The following is an 18,313-nucleotide window of genomic DNA, read 5'->3' as shown; positions in this document are numbered from 1 at the left end:
CTGCGCTGCTCCTCTATCGCGCGGAGGTGCTGCCAGCCGAGCCGTTTGCTCCGTTCATCCCCTGGCTCTGTCCCTCCAAACCGCCCTCCCTGGATCCCCTCGCCACGTTCTCCCCGCGGTTCATCGCCGGGGTCATCCTCGTCGCCGCTGGGGGAGGCATGCGCATCTCGACGTACCGCGCGCTCGGGTCGCTCTTCACCTACGAGGTGTTCATCAAGGACGACCACCGCCTCGTCACCTCCGGCCCATACCGATACGTCCGCCACCCCTCCTACACGGGCGTGGTGCTGCTCCTCCTCGGCACGCACCTCGTCCACTTCGCAGACGGGGGATACGCGACGTACTGCGGCCTCGCCGCGACGCCGATGGTCTGCGGGGTGTGGTTCTGGAAGATCTCGGCGCCCTTCTCGCTGCTGTCGGTGTTCCGGCGATGTCCGGTGGAGGATGCACAGCTGCGCGAGCGGTTTGGGAAGGAGTGGGAGAAGTACCGGCAGGAGACCCCTTACGCTATGTTGCCCTTCCTGTACTAGTATCGCATCGTGATGATTCGTACATTCGGACGTTTTGTTTCTTTGACCACACATCCGCCCTTGCGGACAGAGGGCACTTCTATAGATGAGCAAGATACAAAAACAGGCGGTCTCGGCCTCAAACAGGCACCTTCGCAAGGTCGACCCCTTCCCTCCGGTGAACCCTCACACGCAGGTCCTGCTCCAGGAACATCGTGCGCATGTTGAGAATCCCGTCGTAAAATCCGGCGACGTCAAAGCCAGGCGCGAACTCGATGTCGAAGGCGAGAAGGATACGGGCGAGTGCGAACCGCATCTGGTGGTACGCGAGCACCCTGCCGATGCAGTGGTGAGGACCTACCGGACTCATTAGGTTAGTCTTCCTTGCGATAGCGTGCACAAAGACGTACCGTAAGAGAAGGATGCAAGTACAGCCTTGTTGGTGACCGTGTCGGGACCCAACCCTTCCGGCAGCCATCGTTCTGGATGGAAGTGCTGTGTTTGCATGCAGTAATCAGCAAACTCCAATTTGGAACCGACAACGTGCAAACAGACCTTAGGGGCAGGGTAGAAGTTCGCTTCGCTGATTTGCTGTGAATGCGCCGCGAGCGCAACCACCGTCTTCTCGGGGATGAACTGCCCGTCAACGAACAGGCCTCCCTTTGGAACGACGCGCGGGTTGAAGTAGGGCGATGCCAGACGCAGCGTCTCGTGGATGACCGCGTTCAGGAACGGGAGCGTGGTGAGCTCGTCGAGGTTGACGGACGCCATCGGGTCGGGGAACGTCTGTTTGAGCTCGGCGTAGAGGCGGTCGTAGTATTCCCTGTGGGAGAGAAGGAAGTAGATGGCGATGGAGACAGTGATAGATGTGTTGTCCGATCCTGCAGAGCATCTGGGTAAGGACGCGTTCGGAAAACAGGGTACACGGCGTTCTTACCTCCTACGATAGCGACGACGGCGTCGGTCTCGAGTTCGTGTTGCGGTATCCCCGCAGCAATCTGTATGCTGATCAAAAACTGTATACACAAAGTCGGACAAGGATGAATACTCACCCAATAGGATGCGAGGTCGCGGTACTCGGGAAGATCCTTGCTCTTCACCCTGGTCTTCATCATACGCGCGGCGTGGTCGTCCAACAGGTGCATCTTCTTCGTGAATGGCATATGCCACAGTATGTCGAGCAGCCAAGGCGTTTGACCCAGGCTATGTGATCGCCCTCAGCATCCATTACAGAAGACTAGCGCACGTGCATACCTGTCCATCATAGCAGTTGCCATCTTTCCGGTATGTATGATCCCTTGCGGATCGCCGTTCCTCATCAACTCCTGCCACGAATGTCAGCAACTGAAGTCGAATCATTGTTGTGACCACTCACGAAGGTGCTACATCCGCCGAACACCATGTCACCCTGCGCCAATATTGTGTCAACTGAGTTGCGGATTTAGACAGCTTCGCAGAGACACTTACCATGAAGTCGTGGGACCAGTGATACATGGTTTCCGGGAAGTTGACGGTCTTATCTTGGCTAGCTTCTTGCCGGCGTTCAAAGCATTGAACGAGCTCCCACGTTCGGCGTTCCAGCTGGGGTATAAGCCCAGCGATACTATAGAAGCCAAATGGCGTCAACAATGAAGACGCTTGCATGTAAACTGTGGGCGAGGTACCTAGAGCGAGTGAAGAACTCGGACCAGACGCGCCTGCGGTCGCGATGTATGGCACTCGTATCCTGCTTAAAGAATAAGGCCACCGCGCCGTTGTGCTTCGGAAGGCGATAGGCCTCGCTCTTCTCGGTGCTGAGGTACAGAGACGTCGCAGTGGGGGAGTTGATAGAGAGACATCCGGGCCCTGTATGAGGAATTAGCAAGCGCATCGAGAGAGATATAGGGTGGGGAACTGACCAACACGTAAGAAAGGGCCGTGCTGAGTATGGAGGTCGTCCAGTATCTGATAGCGCTTCCCGGTGAACGAGATGTATGACAGCCATAGGCCGGTGATCTTTGCGATGTAAGGACCCGGATACGCCGCCAGAGGGTGCCAGGGAGAAAGGCGGTAGGCCACCGTAATCAGCCAGACCGTGAGGCCGTAGGCCAAGCAGACCGCGAGCGTCGCGAGGAGAGGCGAAGCCAGTGTAGCGCAAAGCACGCTATACAGGCTGAGAGAAGTAGCTATGAAAGCCAGAGCGGCATAATCCCCGCGAATATCTTGGCCTCTGAAAGTAAAACAAGTTGCCTAAGTGCGCACAATAAGTCACAAGATAGATATGCATCGTGAATGAGGCTACTCACTGCTCCTGCTAAGGCAGCTACAGATAGTAGCTCTTGGTTATCCATGACGCGGTCTTCTAGGAGACTCGCGGGATGAAACGAGTAAACACGACAGTCCCAGTACGCGAGTGCGGGTGAGTTGCTTGCTAGTTGACAGGTCGCTGCCACTCAATGAGGGAGCTATGTGTACCCCGGAGCTTTAGTATCCGGCGCATAGCAAAGAGCCGCTGCCGAAGTATGTTCATCAAGGAGAATTGAAGTTTTCCAGCTCCAACGCGCCCCATAATGGGTTGTCTCCGTCCGCAGCGCCGCCGCGATGAACAGAGCCAGGCCCTCACCCGAAGAAGCCTGCCTCGAGCGCATGATAGGCACAGGTCTCTGTATCAGACACATTCGGCGACGATCATCACGGAGACGGAAGCTCTGGGGAAACCAGGAGTCTTGTATGGTTGCCCCCGCTGTCAAGAAGCGGCGACCAGCGTCTCGACGATCACGGCGAAAGCAAGGAAGCGCCCGATACAGAAACCGCGGTCACTTACTGAGAGTATACATGGTCTGGGTTCACCTCCGCTGAGGCTTCGCTGTCTGATCGTTATTATCTTCCGCTGTACGATCAACACCTCCTTGACTGAACGCTCATTGGCGTGCTCCTGGCAGCACTGGTTCATGTTCTTGGGCGGCACCGGGGAGGCTAGAGAGTACTAAGAAGTGGCAAAACCATTCGTGTAAGCTCCAGCTCGGATAGTGGTAACTGATAACACAGCTCCAACTCCACTCACTAATCCCAGGGCCAATATAGCACACAATACACTGATCTCGGACGTGCGACAGACTAGTGAGATAATGCTGAAAGCTCGAAGTTCGGTGTCCTGGTTTGCTTCCGGCGTGCCTCGAGAAGTTGGAGCCGTACGTCTCGTGTTATGCACCATGATCCGCCTTGGCCGCAGCGGAGTTCTGTCTTCGCTCAAATTATCAGAGGATTCTACATTGCTGGAGAAGACAGACTGTCGGTCCCTACTCACCATTCATGCATGCGCTTCCAAGGCCGCCGGCGACTCATCGAGGACATCCATCTTCCCGAGCCAAATGCGGGCGCGGCATGTCTTGTATAGCTAGACAGATATCGCGTCCGCCGGCGACCCAATGTCTCAATCATCTAGATATCGCTGTGTTGGTTCGCACGTTCGTCAGGGCGTGCGAGGCCGCGGACAGTTGGCCCTCTCCGATGCGTGTTGCTTGTCGCTTGTCGCGCTGAGACGCGGGCGCGCAACTTCAGGGGGGCACGCCGAATTACTCGGAGGCATTATCGCCGTATGGTTGACCAAGATGCACCCCAGAACTTCGATATGGGATTCTGGCGCTGATGTATATGAGCGAGCATCCAAACAACCACTCTCCTTACCAATACCTTCACCTGCAGTAGACCCTCTAGAGTATCACAGGTACGTCGTACTACACAAGAGCTCCCGTAAATATTATTGATACCATGAAACACAGGCAAAGTACGCACCAAGATGGACGTTTTCAAGGCCGTTTTACTGGCAGGTTCGGGAATGATGCTCGTGTCTGGGCTCCTCCCTCCCAAGCGAGCTCAGGACGGACGCGACGGCAAAGGCTCCGTCTACAGAGGGCAGCCCTTCGAGTTTATCGTCCGCTACCTTGCCTCTCTGGCTTGCGTGAGTACTTGACGCAGTCGAGTCCAAGCAGAGCTATAAGGCTTACCAATATCTCTAGATGGTTGTCCCCTTGCCGGCGCTCTGCCACTCGATGCTGCTCCTCTATCGCGCACACGCGGCGCCGCAGCTCGGGCCACTCATGCCCTGGCTTTGCCCATCCAGTCCTACCTCACTCGACCCCCTCTCCCCCTTCTCTACCCGCTTCCTCGTAGGCGTCTCTCTCGTCGTGGCCGGGACAGCCCTCCGCATCCTGTCATACCGCGCGCTCGGATCGCTCTTCACATACGAGGTGTTCGTCAAAGACGACCATCACCTCGTGAACACCGGCCCGTACAAGTTCGTCCGCCACCCCTCCTACACCGGAGTCGCCCTGTTACTCCTCGGGACGCACCTTATCCACTTCGGAGATGGAGGGTACGTGACGTACTGCGGCGTTGCCGCGACGCCGATGGTCTTCTTCGTGCACCTTTGGAGATGGGCGGCGCCGTTCGCGGTGGTGTCACTGAGTCGGCGGTGTCGTGTGGAGGACGAACAGTTGCGCGAGCGGTTTGGGGTGAAGTGGGAGATGTATCGGGAGACGGTACCTTATGCTCTTGTTCCTTTCATCTACTAGACTGTATTGCGCTCGTGTGATGTACACCAGAATTGTAGAGACTCCAACGCTGTGTGCCAAATTGATTCATTAGCAATGTCCTATGCGTTCACAGAGACATTGAACGACGTGATAGCACTCACCCTATAGACTTCAGAATACCGCTGTTCATGTTCCAAAAATGCGATCATGAACTAGATGCAGTTTGGATATGAAGACGTACAGACACTCCTGGAATACCGAGTAACACCAGGCTGGCATACAGTCATGACGGCACCGAAGTTCCGAGCCACAGGGACCGCAAATCCCGTATCTCTTCTTCTCCGCAGTACCAGTGACGCAATGTGGGTTGACAGGGTTGTCTAACCTTCTCCCCGCAACCGATAGGCCTCATACTGGACAAATGGAACCCAATCCTTCATCGCAAAGGGTGCTCACAGTCTCAAGCATGTCGAGAATGGACGCAGCTGACCAAACGCTATGATAAAGATAGGTTTGAGTCAGTATATGCTACAACGGTAAAAGGAGAAATACGAGACTTGGAGCAACTTGTACTCAACGCTCCCATGAGGATCGACTGATGGGATGCAATGGACGAGAAGGGGAGAAGGTTCCATGATCGTCGCTACTACTTCGGTTTTTCACCTCACAGGCTACTTTGGTTATCTCCAGTCCTGATGGTGTGAACAATGACGCACCTCGAACGAATCCGCGATCTGCAAGCAGCGACGGATGCAGTGCATAGAGCTTGCACCTCAACTTGAAAGTAGCCGAAGGCGGCAGACTTGGCCAACCGTGTCGTGTTTTGTCCGATTCTGTCGCATCTGAAGGCTATTGTGGCACGCAAAAGTGTTTCACGTACCAAAAGTGTCAGTGGCGCAGCTACGCTCGCCTCAGATGCAGCGGCGGTCCCCATAATTTGATCAACTCGTTGTTACTTGTGGCATGTCGAACATCGCGCCGTGTGCAAGTCGTGCCACAGCTTACGCGCTTACGTGGCGCCCACTGGGCTGCACGCGTGTTTGCAGACGCGCAGCGTTGACGATAGAAACGAGCTGAGGGAGAGAGTGTTTGTGTGCGTACTAGGATGATGGTGGTCGCGCCAGAGCAGTGCCACTAAAATGCGGTGCCGAGAGCAGGAGGAGGACTACGCCCAGAACGGCAACTGTGTTCAGGTTCAGGCACGGGTGAGAGGAAGACATTGCTCTTGCTGGCGCGCATCATGAGCGTCAGGAAGCTGTCATTCCCCAATCATCTACGCAGCTGGGAAAACCCGGCGAGGGGCTGGGCCGAGCGAACCGGAGAGCATGGGTGCTGCACTGACCCATACGCTGGCGGAGACGGCGCGTGCTAGCTCTGCAAGGAGCATTCGGCTCCCGTACCTCATCACACCTCTTCGCGGCTGGTTCTGCAACACTGGCTCAATCACCCGCCTCTTCTCCTCCAACCACCACCAGCTTGCGCGCGCCCTCCGTGTTGCGTTCCCGGAGGACGCTCTGACTTTCGCGAGCCATGTCTGCGGCCTTTCAGACTCTCCTCGCAGCCTTCCTCGCAGTTCTTCTCGCGATCGGCGCTGCCAGTGCACGGAAACTTCGGCATCGCATTCTCAGCGCCCGGAGTCGGAACTCTGCGCTGTGGATGCTCCCGGGTCCCCCGAGCGCCAGCTGGCTCTTTGGCAACCTCAAGCAGCTCAACGAGACCCAGGAGGACAGGATACTCGACCAGTGGGCAGAGGAGTATGGCCCCGTCGTTCGTATCAGCGGCTTTCTCAATGTGCGTAGCTCTGCAGTCACCACCTACACCGCATCATAGTACTGACCTCACCTGCTCTGTTTGATGCTACAGAGCCCGATTGTGTTTCCCACCGATACGCGGGCAATCAATCATGTCCTGATGCACTGTGCAGAGTATCCGAAGCCCCATTCCTCCCGACGCGAGTTGGAGAAGGCTCTTGGTCCAGGTGAGCTTTTTGTCTGTGCATTCCGTTCATTCTACATCTACACGTTCTACACATGAGCGAGGCCCTGGTCAGGTTCCAGTATACCCTGCACGCTCGAAGACATCGGGCCCCGAAATGTTCTTAAACTGCTGATCACCATGTTATCCCGGGCTAGAGAGGCCCGGGATGCATGGCGCAAGCAGACGAGACAATCATGGGACTGAGTTCCCTACCTCTTGACCGCTTCTTCCATCATCGATTCCGCACAGGGCTCGACCCTTGCGAAAGTTCAGCATCCGGTGACATTGTTCTTTATCGTGAACTGAGGCGCCATGGCACCATTGAACATCGCGGATCACCAGAAGCTCTGCGTCGCACAAGGGTTCAGTGCTTCCTGTGATCGTGCGTGGGCGGATACCGCTTGTGCCAATCTGCCTGGGTGTTGATTTGTCGCAGTGTTCTGTTTCGCGAGGGCCAATGTTATGGACGAGAACGCTGACGTATATTCTCAGGTTTATTATGTAGCGAAGGTGTGTTCGACATAGATATAGCATGAAGCCAGAGTTGAAAGTTACATCGCAGGTGATCAGTACAGGAGACAGGTCAGTGTGCCCCGTCTGCCTTTCCGTTTGCCATTCATAGGGTCGCTAATCATATGCTCAACATCCACAGAGGAAGGTCATGGTTTGTTCATTCTCGCTCTGCTCACTGGCGCGACCATAATTAATCACATCTGTTCCCTAGAATCCTGCGTTCGGTCCGACACAAGTACGCGAGTATGCGGGACTATTTATTGATAAAGCCATTGAAGTAAGCGTAAGACCCAATCCCATCCCTTCCCTAGATGCTGACATCGCCACCAGCTCCGCAACCTATGGGCGGAACAAGATACCGTCACCACACAACCTACACGTCTCAACGTACTCAAGGGCCTCAACATGATGACACTGGATGTCATGGGCATCGCGGGTCAGTCGCACGATGCTGTCTCCGTCTCCGTCTCCGTCCCCGTCCCCGACCGCCATAACAACTAACGCTGTATGACAGGTTTTGGCCACGACTTCGAGATCATGAGCTCACATCGAAATGCAAATGCAAATGAGCTCACAGAAGCATGCGATGCGGTCTTCAACCTGCCCAATCGTACCCCCGTGCTACTATTCTTCAATCGTCTGATTCCGATATTCGGCCTCTACGTACGTGCCTCCTTTCGCACATCACCCGGGGATATGGCTAAACGATACGCAGCTGGATGAGACGCTGCGGCGCGTCTCGCACTCTAAGAGTGTGATTCGACGACTTGGTGCACAATTGATCAAAGCCAAGAAGGCCGACCTACAGCGCGAAGCGACCAAGGACGCGGAGAGCGGCGGACAGGGGCGGCGTTCGCCCCAGGGACGGGATATGCTCAGCCTCCTCGTTAAGGCGAATGTCGCCGCAGATCTCCCAAACAACCCGCGGCTGTCTGACGAAGACGTTCTGTCCCGTACGTCGTCCATCCCGCTCCAAACCGAGACAGTGGCTGACCCTAGTCTCATTCTGCCCGTCGTAGAATTCCCGACGTGAGCGAAGTCTCCGTGATTCCTGCGATATCTTGTTGATCTGCGCCAACACAGGTTCCTGCTCACCGGCCACGAGACGACAAGCAGTGCCACGGCTTGGTGTCTGTACGCCCTGTCGCAAACACCAGACGTGCAACATAAGCTCCGGAGCGAGCTGCTGTCCGTCGAGACGGACAGGCCGACGATGGACGAGCTTGCGGCGCTGCCGTACCTCGACATGGTCGTGCGCGAGACGCTCCGCTTGCACGCCCCCGTGGCGTCGACGATGCGCGTCGCCACCAGGGACGATGTCATCCCCCTCAATAAGCCGTTCATAGGTCAGGATGGCGTGGAGTACCATTCTATCGCGTACGTCGCGACTTCTAGGACCAATATTGCGCGCAGGTAACTGACCCCCCGACCGTCTTGCAGAGTTTCCGCAGGCTGCCCTATAATCATTCCGATTCTGACGTTACATCGTTCGAAAGCGATATGGGGCGAAGATGCGTACGAGTTTAAGTGCGCACCACAACACCCGTCTCCGTACCGGAACGTACTGATCCAAACATCGCAGGCCCGAACGCTGGCAAGACCCCCCAGCAGCGATATCGAGCCTCCCAGGCGTATGGGGCCACCTCATGACGTTCGGCGGCGGCCCTCGAGCGTGCATAGGCTACCGCTTCTCTCTAGTCGAGTGCGTTCTTGTGATGCCTACGCACGTCGCGATGATACTGACAGGTATCCACCAGGATGAGAGCGTTGATCTTCACGCTTGTGCGCGCGTTCGCGTTCGCGCCGGCCATCGACCCCTCGGAGCTGCGCACGCGCCCTGGGATCGTGCTCCGTCCCTTCCTGGCTGGCGCGCCGAACGAGGGCAGCCAGATCCCACTCATGGTCACGCGATACCAGGACCAATAAAGTGTCCGCCGTGGGGAGTGGAGACGTCAGCGACTACGACGCTGCAAGCCCAAGTAGGTGATTATTTCTTACATATAAGCGTGGACGTTTTTGGTTTGAATGTCCGGAGTATGAGCCGAGCGATCATAAGCATCGCTGATTTTGATTCGAGTACAGAGAGCTATGGAATTGGTTTATGTTAGATCCCGGTACACTCTAATTAGCACATGTACGTACCGTTGATCTGTGTACGGATTCGAAGAGATTTGCTGGAGATCAAGTTGATCTGTGTACTTGATTGGTAGGGTGCGCATGGACTCCGATCCCGGATGGTTATACAGGGTGCACTGTTGTCAGACAACCGATCAGAGCAGTCTCACGGCCTTCATGATGAACATGTTGAGGCTTGTGCCTCTTTTACAAGGAGAACACGTCCACGAGTTCCGGAAGGATGCTCACCCTTCACCACTATATCGTGAATTCCTTCCGGCCAGCAAGATCTCGAAAATCTTGGGTCTATGTTCTAATCGCTCGGCAATTGCACTTTACGGCAAGCTTCAGCTGCACCGGCACATGTTAACACGGTAATTTGTTCGCCATCCCGGAGAGCCCAGAGCCACAGGGAGTATTGTATCGGCGCAGCCCTGCGTGTCTCGAAGATGGTCAGACCCAGGCACGGTGAGGTGATACAATAGTGTGTGGTGAGGCTTACCTCTGGATGTTACCCGTGACCGAGGTCGGACAGGTCGTGTGTAGGAACGCAGCGTAAGGGGACGGGGGCGCACGACCGCAGTAGGTGCGTGAGTACGGGATGAAACAGTGGCGCACGTCCGACGTTCCCCAGAAGGTCTAGTAAGCGGAGCGACACAATAAGAGAGTTTGAGGCGTCAAGAGGTTGATTGAGCAGAGCTGTTGTACGCAGGAATATGATTACATGCTGGTGAGAGATGATGTCGAGGTCGAAGGACAGAATGTGGGCATTCGAGACGGCCGTGTCCGACAGGCCCGAGAGTTTTGAAGGTCACACGAGCGTCTCCGCCCAGGGGCAGCGGATAATGACCGTTCCGGTGGGCTCGGGAGAGCGCATATATAGCGGGTGTTACAAAGGGGCGTGGTACAAGGTTGGGGATAGCGGCCACATCGAGATCCAGATGCGCATGCTGCAGAGACGCAGGAGTGGGAGAGTCCGTTGTTGCTTCCTGTTGCATGGAAGGCCCCATCATATGATCGGAGGACGCGCCGGGTATGCGATTTTGGACGGACATTGGAGGAAAATATGGCCGACTAGTAACGGAAGGTGCTGCCGATCGGAAAGCGCACCCCGGTACGCGGTAATCCGGCGCCCAAGGAGGTATGTTGTCAAGCGTCGTCGTCGTTTCTGCGACAGGTTTAGTATCACTGTGCCCCACCATGTTCATCGCAACAATAGCGAGTGTTGCGAACGTATCTAAGCCATGCAAGAACGCGATCGAATGGTGAGCGCGATCGGGTGCCACCTTCAAGAGACGAAGAACAGAACGACATCTTACCGATGCTATCCACTCAACACCGCGCGACATCATATTCCAGTGTCATTCATCCCGTCATGTGGGGGATAAGCGCAGAAACGCAAGCCGTTGTCAAGACAGCCACGAGTTCTGGGACCTTGGACTGACGACAGTCTGCTTTAACAGTTTCTGAGTACCGCTGTAATTTGTGAGCAAAGGGCCCTGCAACATCGCTGCATTCCTACTTACTTACCTAGAACGAACTCGAACGCGCATGAAAGCAAAGTTGCGAGTGGAGAAGTTTGACCTGACCTAAGTGCACGGCAGCTTGCAAGCAAGAACGAAACGATGAGTTCGACGAAAAGACGAGTGCAACATACCGTGCCGGCATTCTCCGGAAGGCGTCCGGCATACGCCGTTAGGGCGCTTAAAGTCCCCAGGACACGATGAGTGCATCGGTGCAACTTGTTGAGTCTCTCCTGTGACGAGCCTCCATTCCATGAATATCTCAGCCCGGCCGGCATATGGCAGGAAGCCTCTTGCAGAACATTAAGCTATGTCCTTCGACCAAATGTAATGTGGTGCTGTTCTCCTCGCATCCGCGGACCGCATGGACGACTGGCGCGGCGAACACCAATGGGAGAACGTCGGAACGAGCACGCCAAGAAGGTCTTCGAGTGGTCGGACTCCGCAAAGAACTATGTTACTTGACCGTATACTTGGCTTCTCTTCTCTCGGCTCCTACTGTGAGGGGACGTAGGTCACAGCGCACTCCATACGGCGGTGACCACACGGCGTAGGGGGGAATGTGTTCAGCGGCACTAATTGTCCGGCTATATGTTTGAACACCACCTTGTGAGAGCAGCCGCAGCACCCGCAGGATCTTGTTGAAATAACATGAGCGGCCTGCTGGACAACGCCCTGGCCTATCTCAGGGAGTCTCGCATATCGTGCTCCCCGGGCCATGGGAACCAAAGCACCGTGACCATGAGGACGTCCTCGGGGTGACGAAACGGCAACCGCAGCCGCTATGGATAGCTCCGATTCCTATGCATTGCTTCTCTTCGTGTCCGCTCTGCGCGCGCCGACTAGGCCAACTCCCGCCCTTCGCGGACGCTATTAAACTCAGTCATGCCGAGCTTTCGGCCATCCACCTTCTGCCAACGGCGTCCCAGCATCTGTCAAGGATTCCCGCCGCATGTCAGGACCCCGCTCGGCGTCGCCGAAACCCTTCCGATCCTCCTTGATGTACATGTCCTGTTGCAACTCCTCCGATTACCGGGCTGCGGGCGGCAGTGCTCCGGTCAGCTTCCCACCGTTCCACATGTGGAATCCGAATACCAGAATCGTCTGAGCGGCGCGGATGCGGTAAGTTGCTATTTATTACAGATGCTTACACTGGTACATTGCCGCATAGTACACCTGCACGAAACCCATGGGCCCGCCGCTGCTGCACGCCGGGGGGAGAGATAGACAATAATTACGGACTACAGTCACGGTACCGGGTCGTCGCCGATTATCCCCACTCATCGACATCCGCCGGAGGTTCTGTCGGCGGGACGTCATGGCGCAGGCGGTGGCGTGCCCCTCAGTCCTCTACCGCCGCGTTCTCGCGCGATTCATGCCCATCGACGTCGACGAAAGTTTCCGTCGTCACCTTGACGCCGAGAACGGGACGTGCCTGTACGTCGGATAAAATCACGTCAGCCATATGGTCTAGACTGCGCCAGGCACTACTCACCCTCTGCTTCTGGGATACAGGGGTCTTGAAGCTGATCGCGTGGAACTCACGCGGCTCGACCTGCAGGTCGCGCGGGTCGACGACCTTAAGCCCAAACGAGCCGGTTTCGAAGCCCTCCATGCCTCGATCGACGATCGAGCGGCGGGAGTTCAGGCTGGGAGGAATTATGAGACGACGATGGGAGATAGAGAGGGTATGATACGTACACTGCAAGCAATGAGTTGGCGTACACTTTTCGCGAAACTATCAGCAAAGGGACCTGTGCGATGCACAAGAGGAAACGCACTCTTCGTCCCGACGACCATGATGGCGGTGTAGATCAGACTGTTTGGCAGCGCAATTGCCTGTGTGCGACTATGCGTCAGCATATCTGCGGCAGATGTTTAAGTGCACGACGTACGCTTATGAGTGCGGCAAGTGTCACCACGCTAGACTACCGTCAGTACAGGCGTGTTGGGTCACATCGTGTTCGCCTCACCTCGTGGAAAGACCTAAGTGAAATCAGTTTGAAGTACCATGGCACCATCTGTCAACGAACGTACCAGTGTTGATCCCGTACACCATCAAGATATCCACCATCGAGTCAGTCCTACGGAGAACAACAAACTGTAAGGACCGGGGATGATCTTGACGAGCGGGAAGATGCGTACCGCTTGAAGCCGGTTCGGCTTTGTCGCAGATAGTACGTGAGTGTGCTGGTGGCTACCACGTCTACCGCAACCGCGAGAGCAAGGATGGTCCAGATCAACCACTGTGACACAGATGTTAAATAAGCACAAGATAGACATGGAATGTGGGCGTACTGGGTACTTCTCGAAGTTCGCGAAGGAGACTTTGAGGAATCTGCAGTGCACGTATTCAATTCATGAACGGATGAAAGGAAACGATGAACGCACGATTCAATGACGGCCGCTATGGATGTCGATGTCAGTCAAGAAGTGCGGAAAAATCTGTCTGCAGCAGCACGCACCCATACAGAAGCCTGTTGACGCGAGCACATTTCATGTTAGAGAACGGAAGCAGTCACTGCATCAGTATCTACGCACCCATCTCTAAGAGCAGGAGAAGGCCCTGGCAGATACCGTACTGTCAGTTAACGTTCCAACAGAAACCGTCGGAGAGTTCCCTCACAATGATGACCACCGGTATCAGGTTGCGGTTCCCAACTACAAATCAATCATCGGTCAGATGAACACGGTCTCCGCCGATATGCCACGCACGCAGGAACAATCTTCGAGCGAAGAATCTGTATCGGCGAGATCAGCGGAAACTCCGCAGTCGGCAGTGTCTGAAAAGGCAATGCTTACAGGTGGCAGACGAGAATCAGGACACCCTAGAAAAAAGCGTGAGCGAAATGTTGGAGTGCAAAGTGGCACCGCACGTACCATCTCAAGGATAATAAGCTGCGTTGTGGGGTCAGTAAAGTGCGGCGAACGAATACGATAGGCCACGCACTCGAATGGACCTGGAAAAGCGAGTGAGAAATGGGGTCTGGAACCAAAGTGGTGCGACTTACCACACTCCGTCGAGGAGACGCTCTGGATGGAAGTAATTGGTGACAAGGTAAAAGTAGCTGCAGGAGGGTTAGACAGAATGCTTCGAGGTAAGGATGAGCGGCCGTACCAGACATGTATGCTGGTGATAGTATGTGTAATATCAAGAACACTGCTCGTCGTGGGTTTCATAAGACTTGCGCTTTGGAGGAAATGGCGATGACTTACAGGACAGTAAGAACCTGCGATTCTGATCAGAACTGGCCCATAGAAAGGTGGAAGACACAGATACGTACCAGCACCTTCAGCGCCGTCATATCAGTAGGATAGAGACGGAAGTAGCGATAGGTCTGGTGGGTGGTCAAGCCAAACATTCTAAGGTCAAATCAGCAATGTGTCGAACGACGGGTGACCCGAAATCGAAAAGGCCACTCACATGCACCCCAAACACGTGCAGACGAGATAGGCCCCGAAGGTCGTCTCCATGTTGTCCTGGATCGCGTCGACGAGCGCCGCGGGCACCGCGACCACGTCGGTGGGCACATTGCTAGTAGTCGTATTCGGAAGCAACGCCATGGGGGACTCGGTGGACGGTGGACTGTGCACGGGCGAGGCGTGCCGCGTACTCTATGATATACGGAACGCTAAAGTTCATCACGCCGTACCTGATAGAATCAAGGCAGACAGCCCTGCCCGACTCGCCGCTGCGGGAGCGCCCGCGTGCATTCGCCGGGATAGTCGCCACCGTGGCGCGGGGTGTCGCGTCTGCAGAGCTGCGTCCTCGGGACACCGAACACCGCGCGGCGTGGGACAGGAGCCTTGCGGACGCCTGGGCCGCCGAGGGGGCTGTGAGCGTTCTTGCATTTGAAATCCTGGCGCCCAACAATAGACTCACGGCGGCCGTGTCCGAGGAATGTACAATGCCACATCCGACGGATGATGCCTGATGATTAGGTCCCGTCAATATGTTGATTAGGAATCCAGGTAGAGCATGCGGCTTCCTCGAAGTGACCTGCGACTAGGGAGTGTCGAGGAGACCACATTCTGACGTATGCGAAGTAGGTGTTTCCCATACTCGCTTCGCATACGCCATGCTCCATGCACAAACTGGCAAGCGTGGGCACTGCCAGTGTCGTGACACTACGTAGTAAATGGACGTACGATTAACAGCCCGTATGTGAGTGGCTGTACTGAATTTTAACAGGCACTGGACTGTGAGGAGAACTTCAACGCTGTTCTTTCCAAAACGCAGTATCGTCTCGAGGCGATGCAGCATGCGTGACAGTACTGGAAGTGCGCCGACGGAGTTCTCGGGGAAGATCGGCAGATCCATTGGCTGGGGCGTTTACAGGCCCTTTTCCCTTCTCGGGAGCAATAACTTCATCTTCCTGCGGTTGGATGCCCAAGGTATTGCAGAGGAGTCAGCGGCGCAAGAAGTCATACGCGAGGTTGTGAATAAGCGCGACGAATTGAACAAGCCGACGTTGCCAGCACAGCACGGTTCACAACAGTATTGTTTGTTATTTGCGCATGTGGTAGCCACGTGGATATTGAATTTGATGCGATGCGATGTCAGGCGCTTGATTCACCTCCGCCGTCATCGGCCAACTTACATAGCCGTAGCGGCATGTACGACATCTCTTTCTCTTCGCCTTTCATTGTGGGCATGCTGTGGGCTCGGGCTCATTGCGCGCCGGTGACGGGTGGCCCCTCGCCATATGGCATGAGACCTCGAACTGCGACCTGCGAATCCGAGCATCTGCCAACACCTGTCACGGCGTGTTCTAACCAACAGCACAGTCTGGTAAGTCCTCTTAATTCGTGGTGATAGATTGATGCTCTAGGGCAATATCTTTTGAACCTTACGGCGATGGGGATGCATTGAGCGTAGGTCTTCTAAAGCCTACAGTGCTCAGGCTGTCGGCGCCCTGAGGGCTAAGTTTTGGCCCATCGTGCCTCGCCCTTACTTCGACTTCTTCCTGACGCCGTCGTTCCTCGATATAGATGTCTTGGCTTTCAGGGCTCTCTCACCCTCGCCGTTGGGTCGACGCCCTTGGCCATGTTAGTATCCCGCTTCTCGCGATGTTTGACGTTCGTTGGTTCCTGCAACACCTCGTCAGCGCGCAAAAAGATGACAATGTGATAAATCACAGTGGCCTCGCGTGGTCTATCGACGCCCACTCTCACGTAGTCGAACCTTATTTTGGCCGACGTGAGCCGCGGGCGGTTTCACATGAACTTTGTTGATTCCAGACTCGGATCTCACAGCCCGATGTGGCTGCGCGGTCCGAGTCGGTACTACGATCCAAGCTGTGTTTAATTCCGAAAGCACGCTAAGACGGGTTGTCAATGTGCTCGACACTCATTCCTCCGTTTATCCCCGGCGGTCGATGAGCAACGACCGGTCTGACAGATTTCTCTACACCCATATTCACCAGCTTGCACGACACAAAAGTGTCTCTCCTTCACTAGCACTGGTCACATCATCCATGGGGCGGAGACACGCTCTCAGATCCCCGCAGAGACCACCCACCTGTGTCAGAGCAATACAGAGAAGCGCTCCGGCCCGCGTGGTCATGGTGTCCTGCCCTGTTTGAGGCGCGCAAAATAGATGGCGCCTACCCTGACCTCCGACGTGTGGAATGTTCCACTCAACGGAGATCGCAAAGGCGGAGAATATCGATCTTCACAGGTGTCAAAGTGAGTATTCGAGGTCCTCATCCCCGCGTTGGAGCGAGTCCTGACGACGATCGCAGCCCTGGAGACCGCCACTAGGTTGATAGATCCTGCGATGTAGGCTCCGGAGGACTTGCCGGCGCTGATCCCGTGGGTGGGGCCCGTCGGTGGGGCGATGGGAGCGGACCGCGATGGCGACGACCAGGCGGCGATGGAGCGGAGAAAAGCCGTACCCGACGACGTTCGGTGCGCCTATGGCGGTGTGGTCGGCGGTTACGCCACGGTGTCAAAGCCCGGTTTTCGGGCGCGGACTAGCCTGCGGTACCGCTACCAGCGGAGGATAGACAGTATGTGAGCGTCCTAACTTCATTTGTCCTCTCTAGTCGTATACTTACTTATTTGAACGACATTGGCGGGACGTTATGTTAGTCCATCTTGAGTCTGAGCGCGAGAAGGAACCGCCAGAGCCACCATCGCAACCCCTTCTCCCGTGTCCGTGAATGCACAAGCTGGGGCGTATTGCCTCTGGTCGCTATCGGTGTGTCCGGCCAGCATCATTGATAGCGCCATAGCGGTAGCCAGTTCCGCACAGAAATAACTCGGACGACTGGTCCGTGATTTTGTAAGTCAACCCTGCTTACGAGCCGGGCGATGCTCCGAGTCTAACGTGACTATGCTCCTTGTACGCGCTCCTAGCGGACTGTTCACAATATAGGCGGCCTAGAAATGCACTTGGTCCTTCGTTATGATCAAACCGGGTGTCATTTCACATGCGTGGCCTTGGAGCATGGGCCGACTCACGACGCACGGCATGAGTAAAATCATGGGAGGTATCCCAGGGGGCGGCATCCCGCGCGTCCCGTATGGCCCCATGGTGGGTGCATATGGGGACCCAGTTTCTCGCGCTGCACAGGTACGACCGCTGCATCTTGTATCAGCGTGTACATCGGGCACTTATTTTGATTTCTGACGGATATCTGGGCCTGGTGGCTGTTTCCTGTAAGTACGAGACGGATTGACGAGGCATAGGACTTCTAGCCATAGTACCTGAACAAGTTATCTTTTCATGCACAAATGATGATCATGACGTGGGTGACAGAGGCTTCGCAGAAGAACAGTTCAAATATTCAAACTCGGCGGAGAGCTCCTTCATGAAGTTGTACTGAAGGGCAGTGACCTGGGCGACGTCCACATGAGGCTCTTTGGAAGTTAAGATGGGATGGTGGTATTGTTGAACTTCTGTGTCTACGGCTGTGCCGGACCAGGAGTGGCAGTGATAGTGGCTGTGCGTCTACCATACGCCAGCATGGACTTTCCTACTTACCATATACGTACATTCTTTTGTTCTGTACTTACTTGGCATCCTGCGATCCCTCCATATGATTCTGGTACGTTCTACGATGTTCCGGACTATTCTAGACAGCGTCCGGATTACTCGCATTACTCAGCCATGGACTATCTGACCTTATGTCGATTATGCTCCCTTACTCAGCGTTAT

At 55.4% G+C, this 18,313-nt stretch overlaps 5 protein-coding genes across 5 annotated transcripts; 3 read left to right on the top strand and 2 right to left on the bottom strand.

Moving 5' to 3' along the window:
* Nucleotides 1–65: 65 nt before the first annotated feature.
* On the top strand, nucleotides 66–530 carry TRAVEDRAFT_126344 (uncharacterized protein; the record flags this gene model as incomplete). Its single annotated transcript, XM_008041698.1, has 1 exon — nucleotides 66–530. A coding segment is annotated over one exon (465 nt), but the record flags the coding sequence as incomplete, so codon positions are not given.
* A 118-nt stretch (nucleotides 531–648) lies between these two features.
* TRAVEDRAFT_48898 (cytochrome P450) lies at nucleotides 649–2,839 on the bottom strand (the record flags this gene model as incomplete). The annotated part of the gene is made up of 11 exons (XM_008041193.1): nucleotides 649–866; nucleotides 920–1,004; nucleotides 1,065–1,390; nucleotides 1,447–1,507; nucleotides 1,562–1,712; nucleotides 1,764–1,834; nucleotides 1,885–1,917; nucleotides 1,977–2,112; nucleotides 2,174–2,354; nucleotides 2,408–2,738; nucleotides 2,795–2,839. The coding sequence occupies 11 exons, from the start codon at nucleotides 2,837–2,839 to the stop codon at nucleotides 649–651; spliced, it is 1,638 nt and encodes a 545-aa protein (XP_008039384.1).
* Nucleotides 2,840–4,507: 1,668 nt separating this feature from the next.
* TRAVEDRAFT_125616 (uncharacterized protein) lies at nucleotides 4,508–5,062 on the top strand (the record flags this gene model as incomplete). The annotated part of the gene is made up of 1 exon (XM_008041697.1): nucleotides 4,508–5,062. One exon carries the CDS (start codon nucleotides 4,508–4,510, stop codon nucleotides 5,060–5,062), a length of 555 nt encoding a protein of 184 aa, XP_008039888.1.
* A 1,313-nt stretch (nucleotides 5,063–6,375) lies between these two features.
* TRAVEDRAFT_150526 (cytochrome P450) lies at nucleotides 6,376–9,639 on the top strand. The gene is made up of 14 exons (XM_008041696.1): nucleotides 6,376–6,814; nucleotides 6,887–7,001; nucleotides 7,493–7,510; nucleotides 7,563–7,582; nucleotides 7,653–7,664; nucleotides 7,725–7,790; nucleotides 7,844–7,949; nucleotides 8,028–8,176; nucleotides 8,229–8,466; nucleotides 8,533–8,542; nucleotides 8,597–8,890; nucleotides 8,954–9,040; nucleotides 9,096–9,215; nucleotides 9,271–9,639. The coding sequence occupies exons 1-14, from the start codon at nucleotides 6,554–6,556 to the stop codon at nucleotides 9,437–9,439; spliced, it is 1,665 nt and encodes a 554-aa protein (XP_008039887.1). The 5' UTR covers nucleotides 6,376–6,553; the 3' UTR covers nucleotides 9,440–9,639.
* Nucleotides 9,640–12,493: 2,854 nt separating this feature from the next.
* Nucleotides 12,494–14,715, bottom strand: TRAVEDRAFT_48895 (uncharacterized protein; the record flags this gene model as incomplete). Its single annotated transcript, XM_008041192.1, has 22 exons — nucleotides 12,494–12,586; nucleotides 12,647–12,800; nucleotides 12,853–12,877; nucleotides 12,933–12,990; nucleotides 13,047–13,074; nucleotides 13,125–13,137; nucleotides 13,189–13,235; nucleotides 13,297–13,397; nucleotides 13,450–13,489; nucleotides 13,543–13,558; nucleotides 13,617–13,628; nucleotides 13,693–13,717; nucleotides 13,778–13,812; nucleotides 13,867–13,892; nucleotides 13,954–13,979; nucleotides 14,032–14,049; nucleotides 14,102–14,111; nucleotides 14,163–14,219; nucleotides 14,270–14,311; nucleotides 14,368–14,381; nucleotides 14,436–14,514; nucleotides 14,576–14,715. 22 exons carry the CDS (start codon nucleotides 14,713–14,715, stop codon nucleotides 12,494–12,496), a joined length of 1,059 nt encoding a protein of 352 aa, XP_008039383.1.
* Between the last annotated feature and the right edge of the window lie 3,598 nt (nucleotides 14,716–18,313).

The sequence above is a fragment of the Trametes versicolor genome, assembly GCF_000271585.1.
Source record: "Trametes versicolor FP-101664 SS1 unplaced genomic scaffold TRAVEscaffold_7, whole genome shotgun sequence".
Lineage (NCBI taxonomy): Eukaryota > Fungi > Basidiomycota > Agaricomycetes > Polyporales > Polyporaceae > Trametes > Trametes versicolor.
Note: the sequence above shows the minus strand (reverse complement) of the source record. Positions and strands in the feature narration are given on the sequence as shown.